We start from the raw sequence: 27913 nt of genomic DNA, 5'->3' as shown, positions 1-27913 counted from the left end.
AAGGCGTGGCGTGAAGCGGTTTTACTGCACACGCACGAGCTTATTTTACCGTCAGCGAGCACGGAGGCGTCATCATCACACGCACGAGCGCTGTCCGTTTGAATCACGGGCTGTACAGTCGAGTATCGCTTCACACAGCTACAATAAAAGTCGGATGATTTGCATTTTAAAACCTATTTAACCACATGCTTATCTGAGTTTGGATTTAACGCACTAAACCTTTACATGGACTGAGCGCTTTAGGGAATTCTGCGTGTTTCCCTGGTGCATTAACCAGTAGTTAGATTGCGGATTAATACGAAATGGCAACGGACGAGCTGTCATCGAAGCTGAACCGTCGGCTGAAGATCGAGGATGGCTCGCACGAGCCGGCGGCGGCCCTGGATGAGGCTCACGAGAACGGAGCGCACGATAAACCGACCACGAGCAGCGCGGACTCCGAGCTCGGAGCCAAACTGCAGCGGCGCGGGGAGCTGAACGAGGGCGTCGGTGAACACCAGCAGCCCAGCATGAAGGTGTTCAACCCCTACACCGAGTTCAAGGAGTTCTCGAGGAAGCAGATCAAAGACATGGAGAAGATGTTCAAACAGTAAGTACCTCACAGCAGCTGTCATCCTCACTGCTCTGCAGCCGCAGATGTAAGACATGTGCTGGTCATCTCAGCCCCCTGAGACAGACTCCACATGCCCAACTGAAACATCTGACTGTCCATTCATGTTTCTCTACTATTTGTCTATTTATCCGTCTGTCTGTCTGTCTGTCTGTCTGTCTGTCTTCCATTCATTTGTCTCTATGTCCAATAATTTGTCTGTTGTTTTCTGTCTATCTATGAGTTCATCTATTTGCATCCATCCTTTCATCCTGTATTTGTGCAGAGATCAATTTATTTGACCCCAAATGCCCTTAAAGAAGTTTTAGCTTAAAATCACTTTAAAATATATTTAATATTTTAGTATAATTTATTTAGCATGCTTTTAACAGGATATATTATCATATTTCTGTTAAAAAAATGGAACTGAATGTTTAATCAGGAACACACTGTCTTTGTGATGTATAACAATGTATAACACCATCTGTTTACTCCGTCGTGCAGCCTAATGTAGCCTAATGTTTTGCCTGAAACTCTTTCACACATCTAACAAGGGGCCTTAACCTCAGCCCCACCCAAGTTGGCATCCTTTATTTCAAGTACATTCACACACGGACATATGCAGGACTTTGAACCGCGGTTTGAGAAAGTCCCCTAAGGTCATGTGTGGGTTTCATTTTGTATTTTACCCACAGATACATTCTGTGCAGTCTAGCTGGCCAATATGACACAGTTCTTAGTGAGGCTGCTCTAAAGTCGATGAAGGAGAGACGCCTTATGCATTTACTCCACGTTGAACTGGCATCCAAAAAACAATTTTCAGAGCCTTTGTAAATGCTGGTTTGCTACAGAAAGGGTTGTCAGGGCCTTTTAAGTTGGCCTAATAAAAAAAGTCCTTCAGCTGAATGTTGGAAACTACAGGGAGTTGAATCTTCGTGAGATTGACTGAAGGAATGTGTCCTCTGTTCTCTCTGTGGTGGAGCGGTCGGTCTGAGGCGGTGCCTGCAGGGTCGGTTTCACACAGACCCAAGCAATGTGGGAAATGGGGCTGGTTGAGGACCTTGCGCGCGGAGGAAGTGATGGGTTCCTCTCACCATTTCTGCTACCAAACAAAGCTACCATTGTTGTGAATTGGCCAAAACAAGCTGCTCCAAATCTGTTGTGAGGAGGCCTTTGCATCTAGATGAGCTGGCCTGGGTAGCAGGCAATGCAACTTTAAAAAAAAAAAAAAATTAACTTGTCAGAAAACGGATTTATTTATTGATTTTTACAGATTTAATATTATTAGGACTTATAGTATCTATTAATCTTTTGGATTCATGTATTTGTATACATTTTTCATTTAATTAAATTTTTTTTTTTAAATATATTTTTATACTATATAACGACTTTTAGTTTCAATTACTAACTACTATTGATTTCCATAGTAATTAAAGGGATGGTACAGACCCTCCTACCCCACCCCCACTGCCACTTACTTACTGTAATGTTGTTGGCCGCTTGTCATTTTTCAGTTGATCCCAAAACTATTATATAAATACTTTACACTTTACAATATATCATTTGAGCATTGATATCACAATGTGTGCATCCGCAATAGTCACATCGCAGGATCTGCATTGTTTAATTGGGATTAGATAGTTTATGATTATATATATATTTTATTTGCCATTATATAGTCACGCAGTTTAAAATGCATTTTAACAATTTGTTCAGTTACTGCAGAGTTTAACTGTAATGGAGCAAAAGTTCTTCATTTGCACATTTTAAGCTCTAAGAGAGTTTAAAGCATTCAGACACTTTCAGTAAATTTTATAGAGAATAATTTTTGGAACTATTTAACTGGTAAAGACTTTGCAGAGTGTTTTTTTTAGATTCAAATGTTTTTTTTAATTTACTTTTTATTTATTTAATTACTTTTAATTTTGTACCTGAATATGATTTGACTACCCTAAAAACCATAAAGCACTGTTTATTTTACTTTATATGTGCTCTATTGCATTTACCTGTACTTGTAATTTGTTTATTATATTCTGTGCATGATTTGTTCCCCCACAGAATCATGCCAATCAATAGAAAATTAATAAATTCTTATTAAAATAGAGGTATTAAAGTCATCCGGTGAAATGTGTGTGTGTGTGTGTGTGTGTGTGTGTGTATATATATATATATATATATATATATATATATATATATATATATATATATATATATATATATATATATATATATATATATATATATATATATATATATATATAATAAATGTCTGCTGAATTAATGTACTTAGACTCTTAGATTATCGTTTTAGAGTGCTACCTATTAATCTATAAATTAGTTATGTGTGAAGTCAAACACTAATTCCTTCAGCTTGAGGTCATATGTTCATTTAGAGGTGACAAAAATTGCCATAGACTGGTTTCAAATCTATTTTGCAGCTACAGAGATCACCCAGAGTGAGATACAAGACTAATTTAATTTAGTTTCTTTCACAGAGTGAGCCTTTGGCATTTTATGTGCTAAATGAGACAGGTGTGGTGGTTTCATCTTTAGGAGAGTGTGAGTCGTGCAGAATAGTTCCCTTTGTCTCATAGAAAACAAAGCCTCTGCGGTTACTTCACAGGTTAAACATTAGCTAGGGTTTTTCATGGTCAATTCCTTGTTAAGGATTTTGGTGATAAGAAGATTGTAATTCAATATTGCTGTCTAGTTGCTTTTCCATGCTGTTTAGTTTCATGCAGTTTACAGAAAAGAAGAACTGTGAACCGCTTTAATTGATTTATTACTTTCCAGCTCTATAATGGCTGTTTGTGCCATTGCCTGAAGCCTTGAATATAGATAAGGAAGCAATGATGAAACATGGCCGTCGAGGAGGCAGGTCGGGAACACTTGTATGTTCTTGTGTGGAGTTATGCAATCATAAGAAAAATCATTGATTTATTCACCTTTTAAATGAATGCAGATATTTTGAGCAGTTCATTCAGGACATTCAGTACTTCAGTTGCAGTCAATGTTGCACTCTTAACTGCTTTTGTGCAGAGGGAGGCAGAAAAAAAAGAAGGGAGAGGGAGAAAGAAAAACTGTGTAACAGCCACAGACTGGCCAGAGTCCAGCTGATAAGAGGAATGCAGGCTTTGCCTTACCCTCAGGCCACTTTTCAGAGGGATTCACAATTTTTGGTTTATGACCAGCATTCAACACTATCATTGCTGTTTTTTTTTTAAAGGATAGTTTTACTACATGAAAATTTCCCCAACGTTTACCCACTTAATTGGTTCTAAACTTTTTTGAATTTTTTTTCTGTTGAACACAAAACTAGATCTACTGACGAATGTTGGAAAAAACAGCTATTGACATTCAATAGGAGCAAAAATACTGTTGAAGTCAATGGCTGTTTTTTCCCCCAACATTCTTCAGAATAACTTCCTTTCTGTTCAACAGTAGGAAGAAACTCAAACAGGTTTTGGATCAAGTGGAAGGTGAGAAGCAAAATAAACACGATTTTTGGATAAACTATAGCTTTAATGTAAAACTGTTAACTTTATTTAGTACTTTCATGATATGGTTATTACAAATAGTGATTTGCATGTTTTCTATTTTTATCAGAATAAAAGATCCCTGCCCAGATGTTTTGCATAACTGTGGTAATTGATAGTAAAGCCTGTAAATATGTTGTTCCTCCTTAATTAAGTTCTCGTTGGAGCAGTCCTGCACACTTGCTTTGTTCAAAGAAATCGAAACTTAGGTAGCCAACACCTACATTGTTCATAGAAGAACATAACACTGTATTAGCCTGGAGTTACAGTAAGATTGATTTTGAGCAGCAGATTTAACTTTTAGATTATTTAAAAGATTATTTTTGAGCAATCCGTTCACGTTAAGACATGACTAAAGAACAGCTCCATTAGCCCCTACCAAGCAAGCCAGAGGCAAAAGTGGCAAGGAACCAAAACTCCAACATTTGGCGGAAATGGAGAACAAGCCTTGGAGGAAACCAGGCTCAGCCGGGGCAACCTGTTTTTCTCTGGTCAAACTCACTATCAATTAATTACTGAATGCTAGTGACATTTGCATTACACTGATCTGAATTAATCTGACCTGAACTATATATGATAAACCAAAATGAATCTGTTTTAATTTAACTATAACTGCTACACCAGCATTCTACAACTACCTCTATTTTCTGGAATGTTCCACAATCTGAAATATTATTATGGCTTTTTATTTTTTCTGCATCCATGTTAAGCTGCTTTGACACAATCTACATTGTAAAAAGTGCTACAAATTAATTTAATTGAGTTAAATAGTACTGCACCAGTTGTTCGTGCATTCCACTGGTTCTCCAGCACAAACTAACTAAGAGGCAAATCACAACATTACAAACTTCCTTTTGAAGCATATAAGAAAATTGTACAAAATGACAAAGATTCTGTTTAGTGTTTGCTTAATGGCTGTGATGAGGAAAGGAACAACAATCCCATGAAGCTCTGCAAATCCCAATCAAAACAATAGTAACTTATACATCTAGTTCATTTAAAGTAGTTAAAGTTTATTGTCAGTGCACCCACCCTCACACATCATGGGCAATGTAGCATTTCTGCATGAATTCTTCATGAATAATTTTCACTTTTAAAACTCTATTGTTGTGCTCCTTTCTCTTTTAGCATTTGAAACTATTTTTTTTTTCAGTTTTAGTTGATTTTAAAAACTTTAAGACAGTATTAAATAGGCATGGGATGATAACCAGTTGACGTTGTGTTTTATCGTTCCCAAGGTATATGTAAGGAATTTATTTGTGTTGTAAAGAAATCTGTGTTTTTGAAATTAATGAAGAGAGCAAAAAATGATTTATTTTCATTACTTAGCCTGAAATATTTACTGCTCCAAAATATGATAAATATTTCTTAAAATAAAATATATTGTGTTCAATGTAGAACAGTTTTTTTTATTTGTTTTTGTTTTGCCCAGGCATTTAAAAATAACTTATTTTAGAGCATTAATCACAATACTGTGATACTGTGAAACCGTGGTATTTTTATCCAAGGTTGTCATACCGTCAGAATCCTATACTGGCCCATGCCTAATATTAAATTTCTTTATAACATCAATATGTTAAACCGCCAGTTGGGTTCCAGTGAGGGGGAGCCTGAGCTCCAGCTCTTCCTCCTATAAGCTGTTTTAATGCGTACACCCACCCCAACCCCCAGTGACATCACTTGTAGGAGAAGTCTAAGCAAGGAGGAGCTGGAGCTAAACATAGCAGGTTTTTAATAAATCATTTCTAATAAAAAAAAAAAATATATATATATATATATATATATATATATATAATTTTTTTTTTTTTTTCAAGATCCTCCTATTGAGCTTTAAAGTACAATTTAAAGGCTTAAGGTTAATTAGGTGGCAAATCATTGTATAACAGTGATTTCTTGTGTAGACAAAAAAAAAAAAAATGCTTAAGGGGTCTAATAATATTGACCTTCAAATATTATATTGACCTTTTATTCTAGCCAAAATAAAACAAATAAGACTTTCTCCAGAATTAAAAACAAAGGAAATACTTTATAAAAATGATCTTTATTCAAATAAAAATTCCTTTCTTTGTTAAACATAATTTGGGTAATATTTAAGCTGGCCTGGGTAGCTGTTTTGTAATGCCACAAACGACTTTAACTGATTTGTTTATAGATTTTTACAGATTTTATTATCATTATGACTTTTATAGTATCTTATTAATTTGGACTCACTTGTATTTGTATACATTTTCCATTTAATTTTAGCGTCTGGTATTGTTTCATTGCTATTTAAAAAATATTTTATACTATATAATGGCTTATTTAAGTTTTATTTAACTATACTAACTACTATTGATTCTCCTAGCATAGGGGGGATAGTACAGACCCCCTCCCCACTTCCCCTTCTATTTATTTACAGTAATGTAAGTACATAATAACATTTAAAAGATAATAATAATAATAATCACAGTAGGGCTTATTATTTTGACTTCAACTGTATGCCTTAAGTTAAAAAAATTGTTCAGCCTTGTATTCTTAAAAATGACCCGTAAACATCAATCCATCCTACTTCTACATGCGTTCTTTTCAAGGTTCAGCTATCTTAGATCCCTTATAGCAGATGTACTTGGAAACCCCTCTTACCCCCCTGTCACGCTAATGCTCTGGTACAGTTTCTGATAATGTGAATGGCGGAGTGACCTAATTGGCTGAGTGATTATGCGTTCAGGTCCCATGCTGTGCCTACATATGAGCGAGGGGCTTAAGTTCTGTGAGCAGCGATCCTGCAGCGTCGCCTCTAGTAATGATAGAAACAGAAGATAAGCTCCATGCTCTTCCTTTTTCTGCCTGCCCTCTTTTTCCTCATACACTTTTTCTCCAGGCCATATTTCCTAGCAAAGATAACATTAGACACGGTCAGGAATGTTTCGATGCAATCTCGCAAACATAAACATATCCGCAGGCCTCTGAGGTGTCAGTGGAATAATGATTGCTCGTTTCTTTTGGGCAACCCTCATGGTAGTAAAATATATTATATCACAGCATGTAATAAGCTTCTCTCTCTGTCTAACTCATTTTGCCTACTCCTTAAATGGTAATGCTTTTCTCCCCACAGAGAGCAGAATGATGTGATTATTCTTCAAATCACCCCATTTCCTCATTTCTGAAACTCCTGCATTTTTTAACAGCCCCGTAGCACAGTTCAGCTTCAGTAACAGGATGTCGGTTGTGCTTTTAATATAATATAGATGCAATGAAAGTAAATAAAGCTGAGGAATTGGTCCACGAAAGCTCTGACACGCTGCCAAAACTAACTGACACAGTGACCCAAGAGGATAAGACCAAGTTAATGCATGCTGTCTCTGAAGATTGGTTACTTCATTTATGTTAGATGGACATTAAAGCCTATAAAAGTTTTGAATTGGAAGCTTTTAATTGGGTTTTTTATTGGGTTGATGTTTTTTAAGCTTTCTTTCTTTGAAAGAGAGATTTAATCAGGATATTGAGGCTAAAAGATGATTGTCTTAAGCACAACGGGTATCTTTTCTTCAAATGCTGCCAGTTATCATGTAGGTGTGAGGTTTATTTAGACGCACACCCTTATTTGGCATTCACATTGGTATCACATGCCTAAAATGACTCATTAGGGCAGAGGGAAGTCCATTAGATTGGTTGTTTTGTTTCCAGAATGGCCATATGTAACCTCAGCACTCTTTCAGGAAGTTCTTCTCTTCTAGTTCTCGACCCGCCAGGCCTCCCATTCCTCCCTTTACTTTCTTTATGTGACTTTTTTTTTTTGATCATGGTTTGCACTCTTCACTCACTATAAATAACCTCTGGGATTGTGTGGCCATTGGCTGATCCATGAAGGCTTCTGCTTAAGGACTAATGGTTAGTCACCTGGTCTGTAATCCCAGCAGATCGAGGTTAGTTCTGTCTGTGATCATTAACTACAGCGGCAGAGAATGTGGAGCACTGCTGCATTATATACATTACATGCAGTCTTGCATAAACTATTACATTGATGCTTGCCTCGTTAAATATTCATGAGGTGTTTATAGTCACTAAAGCATTCATGTTGTAAATGTCAAATAACTGGGGAAGTGAAAAGAGACTTGTTTTACAGTGTTGGCTTTGTTTTAGTATGAATGCTTTTACATGGCAAGATTGTTTTGTAATACTTACACATAAATTACATTGTAAGAATGAATGTTATGAAGTTGATGTGCAAGTCTAAAACCGAGATCAGCCAAAAACAAAAAAAAACAACATTTAGATTAATATTAGAATATTTTAAAATCTATTTAATTGCATGATACACTTTTATATTAAGTAAGACTTGCGTCATTCTGTGGCCCCTTGGTTGAGGATCACATCTCTGTACAGTAAGCAGTACTTCATTCAGTGACTCATCTCTTTTTGAGGTGCTTCATCTTTTTGTTCATAGTCATCCATAGCGTGGGTGGATAATGACTGATCCATCTCAACAGTTATGTAAAGCCTTCATGCATTTAGGATGTCATCTTTATACACACTTAGCATCTGTATTGGGATCATTTTGTAATGAAATTTGCAGTCTCATTTTGAAGTAGAGAAGCTGAAAATGATCTGACAAATGTAGTTTTCACATCGTATTCTTGAGTGTAGAGTTGTAATGAACCATTAGAGCAAAAATCAAGTGTGTGAAGAGCCTTGAATGCTATTGATTTTGGTTCAATAATGAGGACAAATTGTGTTAGTTGTTTGGATCGACTCAAACCACTAGGAACAGGAAGTAGTTATGTTCAAAACAGCAGTGTATGAAAGCAGAAATGCAGCATTTATTCTCTAACAGTGATCTTTATGTTTTGAGAACAGTCAGTTTTTTAAAACAAGTAAAAGCGGAAACATTTCGTGTGGTTTTGTGTTGCTTGAACTACCCGATTGCTTTTCAAAAACATTTTGCGTCTCTTTCACACGTTAATGTCCAGTAGAATTGTTGTTGTTGTTTTGTGTCTTGAATTTGCATATCAAGTTTTGTGTTTAGCAATAAAAGAAACTTTAAATTCTCAAATAATGTGTTCAATGCACAGCATGTAATTTTCGCCACTAGAGGGAGTGTATTCACAACAAACAAAGTAGGTTAATGATGACATGACTGAGTGAGGAATCTCGGGAACTTTCGTCTTCATTACATCCTAAGAGACTTCTGCATGAATCATGTATATATATCTTTAAAACATTTGGAATAATGCAAGTACATAAGTCAGCAAAATATGTAGCAGTAGGTATGTTTCCATCCAAAGTTGCAAATAAAATTTATGTGCAAACTGGTATATCGCAAAAAAGACATGATTAAAGCAACATTTCGATCCAATGAGTCAAAAAAAACAAAATCATCACTTCCTGATTAAGTAGTGTGAAATATCAAAGGTAAAAATGGAGTTTACTGTAGTTGGAGAAGCTACGTGAATCCTTTCTCTTTATTTAATAAATGAGTTGCGCCTCAGAAGACAACACCGATGCAATGAACGCGTGGTGGCGTTTAAGGGTGTGAGAAGCGGAGCACAGACGCTCTTGACAATTCAATATATAATAGTACTAATACTGAAATGGTTAGCGTGTTTTTGAATGACCAAAACAACATCTCAGATGTTTTACTATGTGATCAGCCTGCAGGTTTGTCCATTCACACACATTTGTATCCTCACATGATCTCTCATAACAAAATCACATGACCTTTTTTTTGATGCGCATACTGGTATTTGTTCTTTAAAAGTGTTTCCATCGTAGTTTGTGCATTTATTTATTTTTTTTCTTATCAAATAAAAAGTTTATTCTACTTGGTTATGCGCATATGTTTTATGCGCATTTTCAACATTTCAATCAATAAATGCGCATAAATAGGTGGATCGAAACATAGTTAGTGTTAAAACGTATTACATATTGTGCCTTTAATGTAACTGACCTTTCATTTGTGTTTTTAATCTGTTGCTATTGTGTGTATTTCCAGACCATTCCCATCTTATCTCAGAAAAGTCCATTTAAACGTGACGTTACTGATGTCATCACACACTCTGCACAGATGTTTCGTGGATGTAAAAATGTTTTGTTTTGTGTGGTCCTGACTGATGTTTATGCCTGTTACACTGGGCTGTTGTGAACACCGTGTTTAGAGTTGATCATGTGTTTGTATTTGTGAGGGATTTCCCATGACTTTTCCCATTAGCTGTTGCTTGGCAACATTGGATTTAGGAGATTGGCGGGAAGGGAGATAGGCAAATGAGTGACGGGAGGAGGGAAAAGAGTTGGTTTGCCACATTTTAGAGTTTTTTTTTTATGATTTTTGTCTATGACATGATGTACAAGTTCACACATTACTGTCTTTCAGACAACCTTGAGGGTTTTTTTTAAGCTCCAAGGCGTCATTCCACTCAAATTAAATCTGCATTTTTCATAATTAAGTCAGCAGTAGCTATAGTCCTGCATTACAGCGTGACTGTTCAGACAGGCATGAGTATTTAGGCTAGCGTCAAGCAGCATTTCAGTAAATTTAGGCAATTGCTTAATCTCAAATCCTGTTACATGCCTCACATTCTCACAAACAGTTGCTTTCAAAGTTCACAATGCACAATTCATTTAGCGCCAATGGTGGGTTTAAGTACAGTCTGCATGAATTTAAATGGTGGTATTCTAGTACATATGCATTATTAGCGTATTTTTTTTTTTTTTTTAAACAGAAATTTAAATATTGCCAAAATTAAAATAAAGTTTTTACAATCCCATCTAATCTGATTGAATCTGATTGAAAACTAAATGTAATAATGTGATTTGTAAAATTGACAGAAGGGGCTTTTCACAGAAATGTCACTTGAACCCATTCTGGGTTTCTCAAAGAGCTTTTCATTCAGCAGTTCTTAAAGGTGTCGTGACTTGAGAAGTCTAATTTTGCCTTGATCTTTTGACTTTGTAGTATAACATGACTTTGACTTTGTAGTATACCTCAAGAACAAGACTGTAACCAATAGGTATACATCATCATGGACTTCAGAAGGAAGCCTCATTCTTTGATCCTAATATCAATAGTTTGAAGTTTCCTTCAGCTTGTTCATTTTAAAATTAATGTCTAAATTAACATTGGCAAAATTTTTGAGAATTTACCAACATCTCGCACCGATTGGAATTTGTTGCACATATGTAAACGTAAAAATGCTTTTGTCCTTATTTCCTACTAAAAGTGGATTCAAATTGGATGCATATTCAATACCTGATCATATAATCTGTCTCTAAAAGCACATCAAGCTACCCTTGGAATTTGAAACCATCACAATTGCCATCAGAAAACTTTTGAAATGTCACATTAAGAAGCAAACTGTATGTCGATAGTAAAGTGATCACCACTAGAATCATTTTAGGCAGGGGTAAATATAAACAAGGTACAAATAACAGTCATGTCTAGCAGCTTCACCCAAACCACTTTATTTATGAAAGCTACATTATATTTTGCTGCAATGCATAGAATATTTCTCCTCATTCTCATATTGTTCCACAATTCTACATCTACTGAAACTGTATATAAATAAAAAAATATTTTATTTTCCTCCACAGTATATATCTATTCGATCAGTTAGTGCACAATAAACATCAGTGACCATTTTTAAATAAACAATAATGGCAAATTATCATGATTTTATCCGGAATTAAACAAATAATTTTAATATTATATCCATTGAAATGGAGTAAACTATGCTGATAGTTGTAAAGCTTTCACCCCAGAATAGTTGCAGGCTAGTATTAATGAAAACCAATGTATTCGTTCAGAATGAAAATTGTCAAGTTCATTTTAAGAAGAAATGTAGAAGTGCAACAAGTGAGTTTTTCTAGGGTGTGTGCCGAGGTATAGCAATCAAGACTATTTGTGCATTTACGGTTCCTCTCTCCTTTATAGAGGCATTTAAGGCCTCTTACACCGTAAACAGTGTAATAACAAAAAGTCAAGACAACAAATATTTTTAGGCTTCTTCAACTTTTTTTAAAAAAGGTTAATCAGGTTTATGAACAAAATTAAGGATGTACAAAGTTTAACTTAATATTTTCAGTCAGTTTAAGTGGAAATGACTAGAAAAGTTAATTTGATTCAACTTAATGTAAGTCAACAAGTTTTTTTTATACAGTGTACAAAAAGTACATTTATTCAGAACTTTGTCTGCCTAAAGCTTGGGTAAACTTCCATCTTACAAATGTTGCAAAGTATACTCGACACGGATGGTTGAATTGCACACATGCATACATACTATCTAGTAGGAGTGTTAGTTAATCGGTTGTATAGTGCATTGTGATACAGATGAGTATGATTCAGTATATTTTGCTGGAAAAAGACTAAAAACAGTTCTACAATACTACTTTCCCTTCCTCAAATAAATGCAAAACAAGGAACTTACCAAATAAGTTAAAATTAAGAAGAAAATATAAAAAATATGCTAAACGATTGACGCAAAAAACACCATCCCGGACGAGCCCCCAATTTGTTACTCCCATTGGGATGGAAGCAACAAAAAAAGGAGAGGGAGGCCAAAAGTCACCTTGCAAAAAGTTTATTTTAAGCCCACAGTAACTAAACATTAGGCAAGAAAGTCCTGTAAACTTACATGCCACTGGTCTCTGTCCAACACCTGGTTTGGTCAAAGAGTATCTAAATGCCCTCCAAGCAGGACTCCAAGTTTTCTTTGTGCAGGTAAATTTTAAGTAAACTGTTCATTTTTTTCCACTGCTTGTATTCCATGACAAAATTGTACATGTGAATTAATGACATGATAAATCTTATCAAACTGAACTGTGAGAACAGTGCAGGTTCACACCTAATATATTATCTAGAGGTATCTAGAGATTATCTATTGTCTATTCTATTTCAAACCTGTGTCTGTACTCTTGTACACACAATGTCTGTGCGAACCAATGACTGTGGACACTCATTATGCACATAATTGTGCCACAAGGACACTATATAGACAGCCAAATTATACTTTGGCCTGCACAGTAAGGACCACATCTAACCCCTCATTAGCTGAAGTCTCTTTGCTAACATTCTTAGGACAGATGTTGCATGTTTAAACATTCATCTTTTACAGAGCAAGAAAAAAATTCCTCAAATCTTTATCAAGTTCAGACTTGCATGATGAAGTGTCATGAAAGTGGATTACCACATAGCAAGAGGAGCTTTTCATTACACAGAGTGCTAGTTACATGCTAACTTCCTTATTCCATTGACGTCCTATAAATACTTAACAAAATTAATTTCTGTCTAACTAGAGCAAGTGAATCCAGTCAGGGTTCAAATGCAGTTATCAGCAAAGCCAATCAAATGAGTCAAAGCTTTTTGTGAAGGCACAAGGAAACCTGCTTATGCACTTATTTTCTGGTTGTTATGAGGAAGTACTGATTGCATTTGCTTCCTCAATCATCTGTAGTGTGTGTGGACTTATTTGGGCAAAACATTTTATCTATCTTCCTCAATGGTTACAAAAAAAAGAGGAAAAGTTCTTTATTTCGACTTCTTGGGCAGCATCTGCTCAGCATTTCCATGTAGATGTAAAAGTTGATGTCAGCAGAGTTTAGTAAGAATGTAGCTGACGGGTCCCAGATTTGCGCAAGCAGCTGAAGTGTTACCACTTTTTATCTGAAGGTTTTAGCATCTGCGAAAAGCCTTAAACCTCCCTGAAGTGTTAGAGTAGCTTCGGTGAGATAGTAGGAGCTATTTATAATTTTTTGAGTACCCACTCACTAATTCTAATAAACTGTGACAAAAGCACTGCTCTTTTACACTTTCTAGACCTCGACCTCTGTGCACAATTGTAGTCAATGTTTTGTGTCATATCAAGACTGTCTATTTTAAATATTCAAGTCATATTTAATGAAAATCAGTGCTTTAGCTTTTTGTAATGCCATCAGTGGTAAAATGTTTTATTCAATCTATCCACCATATGTTTTATGCAGCGGATGCCCTTCCAGCCGCAACCCAACACTAGAAAACACCCACACACTCTTGCATTCATGCACACACACTACGGCCAATTTAACTTATTCAGTTCACCTGTACTGCATATCTTTGGACTTGTGGGGGAAAACTGAGCACCCAGCTGAGGCTCGAACCAGCAACTTTCTTGCAGTGAGGCGATCGTGCTACCCACTGCGGCACCGTGATGCCCTAGAACTAATTTTGTAACTTTATAAATGTCTTTTCTGTCACTAGTCATTTTTAGTGAAACATTTGAATTAAACAAGATCGTTGGAAAAGTTAAACTATTTAATAACTGTACAATATTAACATCATTTCTCTCACAATTGAAAAACAAACCATAAAGTTGATTGAGTTTGTGTTTATAGGAAATTATGATATCATATTATTAGGGCTGCACCATATTGGAAAAACTTTACATTGCAATATTTGCTTTCTCTAGAATAGTTTTACCAGAAGACTTCAAGTGCTTTCACACCTAGACTTTTGTTTCGGAACCTGTCTCATTTCCCCAGTTAGCGCGGTTCATTTGACCATATGTGAATCCGTTAATCGTGCTTGGATCCGCACCAGAACAATCGCTCCGAGATCGCTTGAATTAGGTGGTCTCGGCTCGATTGAAACGAACTCTGGAGCGGATCGATCGTAGTGAGAAAGCGATACGATCCGAGCCCGGTTATACCACAGTGTTTTATGGATATGTAATAGGCATACGGCTATATGAAGAGAGAATTATGAGTAGGACGGGAGGTCATTCCAGACATCCCCCCCAGTCTCCCGGAAGTTTCAGGAGTCTCCCGCAAATGCACAAAGACTCCCGGGTGCCCGCAAACGAGTAATAATCTCCCGTAAATCACGCGTCTCCCTCCCGGTCCTCAAATACGTCGCGCACCCTTCTCACCCCTCCCCACCGCATCCCTCCTCGCTCTTCAGACACGTCGCGCGCACCTTGTCAAACACCACTAAACCACCACCCCCTCTTACAGCTGAGCGGGACTCTGCAAAATAAACCCTAAAACTCTGACCAATGTGAGAAGAGTTTACTCTTTTCGTCTGTTTAGAAACTTTGCCGTGTGACAGCGAACCACACCAACAGAGCAACAATGTAACAATTTTAATCCCTGTTTCGGAACAAATGAATCGATTCACAGGTGTGAAAGCACCCTTAAGCTCTATTTGCAAAGTTATTACTTGGGATGATTTTTTAGGGGAGTAAAATATAAATATTTTTTATGTATTTTATAAACATAAACTAGTCATAAATAAACACAATTAAGCAAATAAAGTGAAAGTAACTGTGCTTTGTGGTTTTCTGGAGAGAGCAGCAGTATTAAGGTACAGATATTGACTAATCAAATGTAAAATAGCACTGTATAGTCTTTATCATATAAATAATGTAATAAAATTAATCTTTATGAAACTTCCCTATACACTACTAAAATGCTTGAAACACTCTTCAAATGTTCACACAGTCACAGGCCCTAAAACACATGCTGATTATTAACTTTCACTCTATTATGATTCGATTTTGCAGTGTCTCCACAAATCCTGTGTGTTTTGACCTGGGATTTCTGGTCATCTATAATCCTAACTCAACATTACATGTCTTGCGATGTGACTATTGCTGATGCACACATTGCAATATTAATGCTCAAACAATATATTGTGCAGCCCGACATATGATGTCTGGTTTATTCATCCTATGTTCCATGACTTCTCCATTTTAAACAATAAATAGCATTTTTATGACTGAATTACTCAATTCTAATTGCATTTTCTACATGAAATCCACATGTAATTCATACAGGTTAGGCACAAAAAAACGTGCTTAATTAAAAGGAAGTGATATCACTGTGCACAGTAAAGTCAAGCATGAGTCACTGTAAAGCATGAGGAGTCTTTCACAGGCAAGAGTACTGTATGTGACTTCACCCATTGCTTAATTAAACATGGTGGATTTCAATTACAACTGACCTTTAATTGCACTGGCCATGCTTGATCTTTTCCGTTGTTAAACAGGCTAACTGTATGCAGACGTAAATTATTGATCTGAGGCCGCTTAGAAACACTGGTTGCCTGGATTCACAAGTGATCTGATTTTGCCTTTCAAAAATAAACCACCAACTCAATCTTGCTTGCCTTGATCACATTAGTCTTTAACTGCTGCTGTACTGTAACCCACAACTAAATCCACTACACAGAAACACAATGCTTAACTTAAGGGGTAATTATAGAGGATTTGGTGCCCCCGAACATAGACACACTCATTTGCCTTTAGACTGAATGATGAAAGAATGTTGGTGGGTCTGTGAGACAGGGTTAATGAGAGAGAAAGAAACTGGCATTAGCAAAGTGTGTTGCATGTGTCAGAGTACAGGAGTGTTTGAGGCAGATGGAGACACAGTATACTTCATATTCATGAACAGGAGGCAATGAAGCAGATAAAGTGCAAAATCTAACATTGCTGGGCCAGAATATTAATCTTGTATATGGAGCTCAGCATAAATCAGTACACTCCCTTTTGAAATAGAATACTTTTTATTAATATTTTCTATATTCCATATTTTTACACAATTTAATGTAGCCAATAATTTCTGGTTCATTATTTAAACAGTTATGTTAAACAGTCCTATCTATTAAAATGAATTTGGTCACCCAACATTTTTTAGAAATAGAAATATAATGCATTTAAATTCAAATAAGTTTTAGGAAAAAAATGTAAATAAATTGGGAGTTTGATACATTTTTTAAATTATTATTATTTTCCCCTCATGTTTATTAATTTTATTTAAAAATTTCACCCAACTTATTAATTTTGGTGTACTAATTTGTAGACTGTGACTTTATTTTCTTTTTTCTTTCAGTTTTTACTTTGGTACTGACTAATCTAATGTATATGCACAACTATATTATTGATGCATTGTTTAAAATATTATCCTACTGAAAAATGACTATGTAGTAGTAGGGCTGTGCGATTAATCGAAATCGAATCGCAATCATGATTTGAAACATAACATTAACATCCCCCACCCAGAGCAAAAGTGTGACTGCGGTCTGTGTGTGAAAGTCTTATTGAGTGAGCACACTTTCATCTGCCCAATCAGAATTGCACAACCAAACTATTCGGAACATCCAAAAAACAAACAAATAGGAAAGCACGAACTAGTGGTATGATGGCATTTGCCACTTCAGATTAATAGAAAAATTAATATAAAAGAAAAACAGGATATCGGTAATATGGGAATATCTTGGTTTCAAAGTCACAGGCACCAAACTAAACCAGTTCTTAAACTAATTTGTAAGAACTGTCGCAGAATTGTTGCCAAAGCACGAGGACACACCACAACCAGCACCTAAAAAAGCACCACAGGTGGCTATATGAGGAGTGTCTTGCTAAAAAGTCAACTAAAAGTATTGCCAGTGACACTCAATCTATTAGCAAGCAAAGTACAATTTCAGAGTTGTTTGCTAATATAAGTTGATAACTAACACTCGCTACATTTAAGCAGTAAAAAGCTATGATACAAATTTTTGAGCTGAAGCTTGACTACAAATTAAATCGCAAATTAAATCAAAATCGCAATATCTGACAAAAAAAATCACAATTAGATATTTTCCCCAAATCGCACAGCCCTAATTAGTACTCTAATGCTGAGTACTGTTTTAGTTTTATATCCGATATTTTAATGTTTCCTTTTTTTTCTCTTGTTGAATTTTACCACACTCTCTTATTTTAGTATATTTTTACTATTTTATTTGAAAATCGTACAGTACTATCAATTGTGTTTTACAGTAACACTTTACTGCTCCTTTAACAGACATTTACTGACTATTAGAAATTTTGAAAGTGCATATCAACCTACACTAACCCTAACCCCAAGCTAACAGTCTACTTGTAATCTAATAATAATCAGTTGACATGTAGATGCAATGCAACTTAAATTTAACAAACGGACCATCAAAATAAAGCATGATCGAAAATACTGTCAGAAATATCCAAACTATGACAAACAGCACTTGTAAAATAGTTAAAAAATAAAAATAATAATTACAATTTTACTGGATGGCTAATAGTTTGGCTTCAACCGTAAATGACTGTGAGAACAGGAAGTGACTAGGCAGGCCCACTGACTTCAACCTTATTATAGATGCAATAGAAGAGGAGGCAGATATAATCAGTCTGGTCTGTGTGAATGTCACTTGTTCTGAAGTATAAGGGATTGACGCTTCTGTGCTGTACCACAGGAAGTGTGTGTGTGTTTGTGAGTGTGTGTGTGAGAGAGAGGAAGAGAGAGAGAGATATATAAGATCAGTGTCCACTTTTTTCAGCCCTGTGTTTGAGATGAACGGCTGAAATGCTTTAACATTTATATAACATCAGACATTATATTTAGTCTGCAGATTTTGTGTTTAAAGTTCATACATATTTATGCTGCCAGATGTATACACTGTTGTCTTGGGCTGCTATTAGCTCAATGAATTACCAACAGCTCATGAGGTGTTTATTAAAAATGCAGGAGAGATGAACATTTAGATGATCTCAGCGGTGGATATAATAAATGAAGGACTGGTAATAACCATTTCTGCTTTGACTGATGATCACAGAAGTGAAGGCAGATCAGCTTTAATGCATTCCTGCATGTATAATTTCCTTTTTTTCGAATGATTAAATGTAGTTACAAATCTTAATGATGTAAAGTTTTTTGTTTTATTGCAAACTGGGATATCAAGAGTTTTGTTGTGGTGCATAAAATGAATATTTATTTAAATGCTGTTTTAGTTGCATAGAAAACATAACAAATGCAACTCTTTTAAATAGTTTGTTAAAGGGGTGGTCCAGCGTGCAATTTTAAGGCTTGGTTGGGTTTATAAGATGCAAAGCAAATCACATTATTTTTTCATATATCTTACTTTGATTATATACTGCTATTCTGCATTTTAGCTTTCTCTGCGAACATTACAGCGCCTCTGGCCACACCCCCTTGCTGCAAGGTGTGTATTTGTGTATGTTTCTGCAGCTTTTGTGATCTCACTAGCCCGATTGTATCTTTTTACAGTCCTCAAACTTCGTTCTCTGTAAGCTTTGGTAAGCTAAATCTGTAAAAGCCAATGTCTCCCTTTGCATTGAACTTTGAGTGTATTATATTCAGAGATGTTGTTTATGTTCACACAGCTACATTACACATCAACTAAAGTTTAAAATAGGATATCGTAGTGGACCAGCCCTTTAAAATAAAAGGGTGGCATAGTGGGTAGCACTGTCTCCTCACAGCAAGGTCGCTGTTTTGAGCCCTGGCTGGGTCAGTTGGCATTTCTGTGTTGAGAGTTTGCATGTTCCTCTGGGTGCTCCAGTTACCCCCACAATTACAAAGACATGTGCTCTAGGTGAATTGGGTAAGTTAAGTTGTTCATAGTGTATGCGTCTATGTCCTGGTCCTCCAGGTTTGCGTGTTGATTGTTGGGATAACGACCCGCCTCAAAAAAATTAGATGTTATGAAACACCAACATGGTATGACTAAAAATATAAATTTCGATATAAACTGTCCTGTAAGTAAGACTAAGTTGTTAAAATAAAATGGCAAAATTGGGGTTAAATAATGCTGTACTATCATTCAGTGCAACATATATTTGTCTACTTATCAGCAACAAGAGACATTTTTTAAAAATATTTGCAACCTAAAATGCGGTTTAAGTTTTATGATCATGTAATGAATTTTTTTTTTTTTTTTACTTATGGCATCATTTGTTATGTTTTTTCCTGTGAAACTAGAAAATTTTGGGATGTTTTTTATTTTTATTTTTTTTGGGATCCCAACAATCATCAGACTCGCAAAATTCTACAGGGTCTTATTCTGAACCATACTTATGAAAATACAAAATTAATAAATTATGCTGCATTTTGTTATATTTTTCTTAGTTTAATAAAAATAATTGGCGACAAATAGAAAAACTTAATGTTTTGAAGGATTGAAACATTTCAGATATATTTATGTCTACTTGCCTATCAGCAGCAAGACTTTTTAAAAAAATATTTGCAACCTAAAATGGCTGATTTTGTTATGGCTTTTTTTTTCTAGTGAAACTACTAAATCTTATAAGTAAATTGTTTTTTTCAGATCTCATCTCAGCAACCATAAGACTCGCAAAATTCTAGACGGTCTGGCGTATTCTGAACCGTACTTATTAAAAAACAAAATGATTATACTACATTTTGTTTTTCTTTTTTGTTAAATAAGTTTTATTTGGTTTTTGAAAAGACTTACAATAATCACTAATTACAGGATAGATTTTCTGATATGCATAAACTTACAAAAACAAGACAGTCTGTGAGTTTACAATACAGTTATACTCAAAACAACTTTTTAGTTACAATACATTGCTTTGGGGAAAAGAATTCCCCATGAAGTGACAGAAGGGCCCCAAATCTTCAGAAATTGTCCAATGTTGCCTTTTTAAAAGATATCTGGTTTGTTTTAAGTGCAGAGTAGATATCAATTCTTCAAGCCATAGTTTAGCAGTTAGAGGATTAACATTTTACGTTACAGTAATAGCAGCTTTTTGGCTGTTATCAAACAATATTTAAGGAATTTTCGTTGTGCACTGCTCAATGAATATTTATGATCAGAATGTCCTAATATAAGCACTGGCTCAGGATCTATGTGTGAATCAAGGACGTCTGAAAGCACTTTAAAAACCTCATTCCAGAATCCCTGTATTTTCTGACAGAATACAAAACTAAGCTAAATCAGCCTTTTCTGATTTGCACTAATCATAAATTGGAGATATATTGGGGAAAATCATATGTAATTTCTGTTTGGAGAAATGTAGTCTATGTAGAATCTTGAACTGGATGAGGCATGATCTAGTGTTATCAATATCCTCTAAGCTATTCTGTGTTATCTTTTTCTTAAAGTTTTTAATTTAAAAAATGCTGACAAATAGGAAAACCTAATGTTTTGAAGGATTGAAACTGACTGCATCAATCAAATTTTTATTCATATACTGGACTGCACTCAAAAAATAACATTTGCTGCTTGTTTTAACTACTTTTTAAAATGAGCTGAAACAACAAATTTCTTTTTGCGGGAAAATTTAATTGGTTTATGTTCAACCCACGACAATTTGTAAAAATGTAAACTTAAGAGTCAACTTAATTGATTTATGTTTGGACAACATAGAGTTTTGTCCAAACCCTGGATTTTTTACAGTGTGACATCTACATGACATACTGATTGTTGTGAATTTATTGTGCTCCTACATTTTCATGAACATTATCTCCAATTGAATGTTATTACTAGTTACTCTAAATATGCACAATTGCCTTTTTTTTATTGCCAATCATCTCGAGACTAAATCAGATGAAACTGAACATCAGATATCCTGAGTGAAAGATGCTTTAAGTATTTTAATAAGGTATTTCCTCAGCACTGCCCTCTGTTGGTCACATAAGGTGTCACAACAAAATTATGATGAATCTGCTAGACACTTTACTTTGTTTTATTTTATTATTTAGATAGGGCATACAAAATCTCTCAGACAGAAAGATACAGTTCTTGCATATATGTCTGGCATTTTCATCCCTTTCAACAGTAACTATATACAGTAAATCATAGGCAGCTATACATAATTTAAAGAATAAAAGCATTAAAAATGTTACAAGTCAAGAAAAATCAGGGGATACTGGTTTAATATAATATATCAAGGCTAAATAGTTTTCAGGAACAAATTATGCATTAAAAAAATCTTTTAAATCTCCTTCCATGATTTTTCTGCTTTTAAAGTTTTGTTTCTTATGTGTGTTTTTGTGCAGGTATGATTCAGAGAAGGATAACTACATCGACTTGATGGAGCTGAAGCTGATGATGGAGAAACTGGGAGCTCCTCAGACTCACCTGGGCCTGAAGAACATGATCAAAGAGGTGGATGAAGACCTGGACGGCAAACTCAGTTTCAGAGAAGTAAATAAATCCTTTATTATGAATCTGAAACTATTTAACTGCATACGAGAACATGAGGATTGTTTATAATTGTTTTATATTTTATATACTTTTTGAGTGTTTTAAGAGCTACCTGTCCAGGGACTGCAGGTTGAAAATAGCATTTTTTCTAAAACATATTTCTTTTTTAAGGCATGTCCTTGTAAAATAAACAAATTCAAATGAAGAGCTGCAAATCTACAGTGAATATTGCCTGCATTTATCCGCTTCATCGTTTGCTCTTTCTGCAGTTTCTCCTTATCTTCAGAAAGGCAGCAGCAGGAGAGCTGGCAGAGGACAGCGGCCTTCATGTCCTGGCACGTTTGTCAGAGATAGACGTGTCGACTGAGGGAGTGAAAGGAGCCAAATCATTCTTTGAGGCTAAGGTAAAAATCTTATATTTTTTTCACCCCTTGGTGAAATATCTCCATAGTTTTAGTCATTACCTGATTATTTTAATATCCTTCTTAGGGTATCCCAGCTCTGTGTTTTAATAATGTCCAATCAAACACCAATTTACACATTTCTCAATTGTCTTTGTATTGACACCTACAAGATATCACAAATATGTCACCGTTTATGTATTTTTTTATATATATTTTTAGGTCAGACAGAAAATAATAACACTATATATATATATATATATATATATATATATATATATATATATATATATATATATATATATATATATATACCATACAACCACATAGTAGTAAAAAAACACAAAGAAAACACAATTATACACTAAACAGGTATATAAATAATGAGCTAAATTATAGTTTTTTTTTAAATATTCTGAAATGTGCTGCTACTTATATTTCAATGGGTCTTTCATAACAATATGAACTTCAAACAAGCAAAACGAGCCCAAAGTGTGTACACTGTATGCATGTTTTGATTGACATTCATACCATTATTACAAATTGGCTTTGCGCCAAATAAGATAAACATGAGTATTTGAGTATATTTGAGTATTTGATTTGAATCAGCTCCTTACTGTTGAGAGTCTTTTCTTTTTTTGATTCTTTGCGCTCAGACTTCGCCGGTAGTAAATAAGCTAAAAGGAAGCTAATAATCCAGAGTATGAACACAACACTGCACGTAAGAGCTATTTTAAACCTATACATAACTAACATACCAGAGCAGAAATCTAACTATACTAGCTACCACCTATACATATGTAAATTTACTTGTGTAATTTAAGTATTTACAGTATAAGACAGAATTACATCATGCAAGAGAGGTATTTTAAGTTTCAGTAAAAAAAAAGTAGCGCAACATGATTGGTGGTACATTCACAAGTAAACAACAAATCCTTATGGAGTCCTTGTAGGATGGAGTTTAGGTAAAGTGTCCGGTGTATATGGAGGGAAGAATGTTTCCACAGGTGGTTTGTCAAGCACACTTATGCACCTTTCCACTGTACACGACATTCGGACACGACTTTCGGAATACACCCCCTTGTGGCAGTTGCACACAATTTTTAGTTTTGTCATGCATCATGGGAGAGAAGCTGATTCTCGTGGTGTCAGAAATAAAGGAGTGCAAAAAGAGTCTTTATTCTCCGTGCATTCACCATGGTTAAATATATGAATGAATGAATGAATACTAAAAACTCAGACCGCTAAATATTTTGGAGTGAATGTGAAGACAACATAAAACTAATATTTTTTTATTACTCATTTATGAATAGAAATTTTTTTTTGAATATAGATTTTTTTCTGATTAAAAACAAAATTAAAAAAAAACTACTCCTTCTCATCTCATGTGCACGGGCCTGCTTGGACAACACTGGAATACATCACATCCGGTTAGGTGGATCCGGTTTCAGCATACGGAGATGATCGGAACTCCACACATCTCCCAGACTACTGTCCGTTGGAAATGAATGACTTCCAGTCTATTTCTTGTCATTTGTTGTTTGCAGTGGAAAGGCGGCTTTACATGTAAACATTGTTTTCTTAATTGAGTCCTTGTAAGATGAAGTTTAAGTAAAGTGTCCGGTGCACATGGAGAGAAGAATATTTCTACAGGGGGTTTGTCAACCCCACTCACCAGTGTGTGAAGCATACTTCAGAAATGTACAATGTTTTGTCTAGAGATATATTGTTTGTTTGTTTTTTTGCAAAGTGAGTGATGTTCAATAATGTCTGTTCTCCTATTGTCATAGCAAACAGTTACGGTACTTTAGCTTGTTTAGCTTATGTCGATAGCTTTTCTAAAATTGTAGTTTTTCCTCTGACAGGTACAGGCTATTAACGAATCCAACCGGTTTGAGGCCGAAATCCGTCTGGAGCAGGAGGAGAAGAAGAAGCAGGCAGAGGAGAAGAAACAAAGACAAGCCGCATTCAAAGAGCTGAAGTCAGCCTTCAAATAACCGCATCCACCTCCTCCTTTTACTCATCTACGTCTGTCTGTCATCAGAGTCCCCGCAATCAGAGATACTATGCAAGGCTCAAAAATCCATGCAGATTCATCTTCCTGAGAGATCTGTTTTATCCTTGCCTCTTTCTCTCGCTCGCTCAGGCTGATTTCGAATGTGAAGCCAGACACTGATCTCAGTACACTGGATTGGATTAGTTTTCTTTCATTTGCATGTGTATGTATGTCTGTTTTCACCATCAGTATCGTCATTTTGCATCTTGTTCTCGTTAAAGTGACCAAATTTCATTAAATCTAATGCTTAAGTAGTTTTAAAATAGTTTTTCTTTTAAATCTTTTATTGTTCTCAGTATGCCGTTTCCAATCCCCTGTATTCATATCAGTGGTAATTGCACTAGCGCAAAACACAAGCAGGAAATACTTTCCGCTGTACCATGACTAATGAAACTTTCATTGCTGGCCATTTTAACTCGAGAGGGCAAACATCAGATCTCTCATTCACGGATGAATTAGGAGCGTTAAGTGGTCAGTATTTTTTCTGAGTCGATAGACGGAGAGCTGGTTTGGGGGTGTATGTGCATGTGTGGTGATGGTTGTAATGGTGTTTGTTTAATTTGCATGGTCACTGTGGTGTCGTTTTCGCTATAGGGTACACTTTAGGTGTCCAGTGTTAAATGTGGCACACGCTAACCTAAAACTGGTATACAAATCGCAACGAGACATAGCTTTAAATTTAAAATAGCTTACAAAATGTAAGAAATTGCAACATAATATTTTGAGTTTGCGTAATTTTTGTTGATGGAGGCGTTTCGTTAGGGCAAAGTCTAACCTGAATCCCTGTACTTTGTGCTTCCATGTGTGCTGATCAAGTTACTGTGATATGAGGTTGATCAGATGCATCAAGTGGAGTGAAATCAGATTTGAAGACCGTTTATTCACCTTCATGTCATTCCAAGCCTATCTGCCTTTTTTTTTTTTTTTTTTTTTTGTGCAAACCACATGGTTTTTTTTATGTTGGCAATCTAAATGTTTTTTTTTTTGTTTTTTTTGTTCCAGACTTTTGTTTTTGTATGTGTATTAAAGTTAATGGAGAATAATTTTTCCTTTTTTTTAATATATATATATATATATATATTAAAAATATACAATATATATATTGTATCCCACATAAGAATTATGCAGGTTTGAATGACATGAGGGTGAATGTTTTTTGTTTTTATATTGTTTATTTTTGAGGGGTGAACTATATCTTTAAATATTAATATCTTTAAATATTGTCTTCAACGCTTTATGAAAATCGCATGACTGCCCAGCAAACAATTTTATGTTTTTAAATGTCTAATAGACATCTAAACAAAGACAGCTTGGCTAAAACAAGGCAAAACTTGCGCTGTCAGCAAAAATATAATAGATATCTAAGAATAGCCCAAAACTAGACTAGTTGTCAAATAGACCGATTAGATCAGGAGTGTCCAAACTCGGTCCTGGATGGCCGGTGCAGATCCTGCAGATTTTAGCTCCAACTTGCCTCAACACACCTGCATGAATGTTTCTAGAAAGCCTATTAAGAGCTCGATTAGCTAGACTAGGTGTCTCTGATGGGGTTGGACTTAAACTTTGCAGGACATCGGGCCTCCAGGACTGAGTTTGGGCACCCCTGGATTAGATAGACTGTGTAAGTGTAATCATTCATTTCTGTTTATTTGAGGGCTAGTTTTGGCCTATTCTTAGACATCTATTAAAGTTCAAGTTCACTGACAGACCAAATTTAGCATTGTTTTAGCCAACATGGCCATGTTTAGACATCTATTAGACATCTTTTAAAATAAAAAAATGCTTGCTGGGTGTTTTGACAAGTCAATGCATGTTTTCCCAGACCAAAATGACAAACATAGTCAATTTTTTCTCGACTAAATATTTAATGTGACAAATCATCCTGTGACCGTTTACAGTGAATCGTAATAAATTGAAAGTTTTATGGTCATGTGACATGCAGTACACTGTGGCAAACGTAACTGAGATCCTATGTATAAAGACAAATCTATATATTTTCATGTGATGAAAATGAAAAATAATTTTAGTTTTGTATGGAAAGGGTGTCTTGTGAAAAGAAACATTCTTATTTTCTCAATATAAATTTCGCCGCCTACAGTTTTGTCTCCCTTCTGTTCTCCATCAGCTAAAATCTTGAAAATATAATTCCTTTAAATCGGAGACAATATTGTTGGCATTTGCTATGCTTAATGTTGTTCCTTGTCTCTGTGTTCTGAGTCACTGGTAAATGTTCTTGTTTGCTGACTTGTTCTGTGGAAAGTCAAACAAAAGGTGTATAAATATTTCGATCTTCCAGTCTTCACAGCCATCCACGTTTTCTTTTACAGTTATCTGCTGTTTAAACTCAAAGTATTTTGAATTTAAAGGGTAAATATAGTAGTGTGTTTGTTAATATTTGGTCAACCAAGAGTCGGATTTCGACACCAATCAATTATTGCATTTCTTTAGAAGCCATAAATAGTTCTGTCATTTCTTTTGAGATATCTTTTTTTAGCTGATCTGTTCTTATTGTGCCAAATGATTTCACACTTCTGTTCTGTGTCAGGCTTATTTTAGTAGGACATTCCACTGATATTAGTTGAGTTTAGACTAAACATCATTGATCTAAAATGTTTTGCATTTGTTTTTGAATGTAAAATGTTTTTAAAATGTAATAAAATTGTTGAAATTTAAGTTGTTCATTAATTAAAACCCTTTTTGCAGTTTTGGTTTTAGAATATTAATATTTGCACAAATGCATAACTACAGCTGAGCTTTGGCAGTATTGACTTTAATGGATTTCTGTGAAAATCTGCACCTTGTAAAGCAGATTACACAAACAGCACAATGTTGTTTTTGGTATTTGATCATTTTTCTGTGAAATGTAATGCTAGGAGGATGAGGAATGAGTGTTGTAGTCTTAACGATTTCATCTGATGGCATGTTTTTTTTATCTTTTTGTTCGTCATTCCAGCGACTTGACAATGGTTGAGAAGGCATTGAACCATCCTGACCATATCTGTACCTTACTGTCAGCGTCTGTGTCAGTCGAATCTGGTGGTTATGGTATCATACTCTCGTAGGCTTATACATATTGATATGTGGCTTCTATATGCACATTTATTTTTGATTTTGTTACTAAAGTGTATGATTCTTGTGACAATAAAACAAAATGCTTTTAATTTGGAAACATTTTATGTTGGTCATTGATGTGACTACTGTTATGTGTGCCACCCATATATCTAAATCGAAGATGTAGATTTAGAAACCTTATTGTGATTTATAAAAATAAATGATCAAATGCAGGCAAATAATAAAGCAATAAAAGTTGTATTAAAAATTGTAAATATATTAATAACAAAATAATCTTAAGTTTCAAATTATTAAAAATATTTTTGTAGTTTTATGTTCAACTCGTGA

The 27913-nt window shown here is 35.1% G+C and overlaps 1 protein-coding gene across 2 annotated transcripts; it reads left to right on the top strand.

Annotated features, from left to right (window-relative positions):
• Positions 1–26: 26 nt before the first annotated feature.
• Positions 27–27683, top strand: efhd2 (EF-hand domain family, member D2). Of its 2 annotated transcripts, XR_015497245.1 has the most exons (5): positions 27–589; positions 21910–22057; positions 22327–22461; positions 24324–25368; positions 25659–27683. XR_015497245.1 is itself a non-coding variant. In NM_001326493.1 (4 exon segments), coding segments are annotated over 4 exon segments (702 nt in total). In that variant the 5' UTR covers positions 62–302; the 3' UTR covers positions 24456–27683.
• The last annotated feature ends 230 nt before the right edge of the window (positions 27684–27913 follow it).

This window comes from Danio rerio, chromosome 8, assembly GCF_052040795.2.
Source record: "Danio rerio strain M-AB ecotype USA chromosome 8, GRCz13ab, whole genome shotgun sequence".
NCBI classification, from domain to species: Eukaryota; Metazoa; Chordata; class Actinopteri; order Cypriniformes; family Danionidae; genus Danio; species Danio rerio.
Note: the sequence above shows the minus strand (reverse complement) of the source record. Positions and strands in the feature narration are given on the sequence as shown.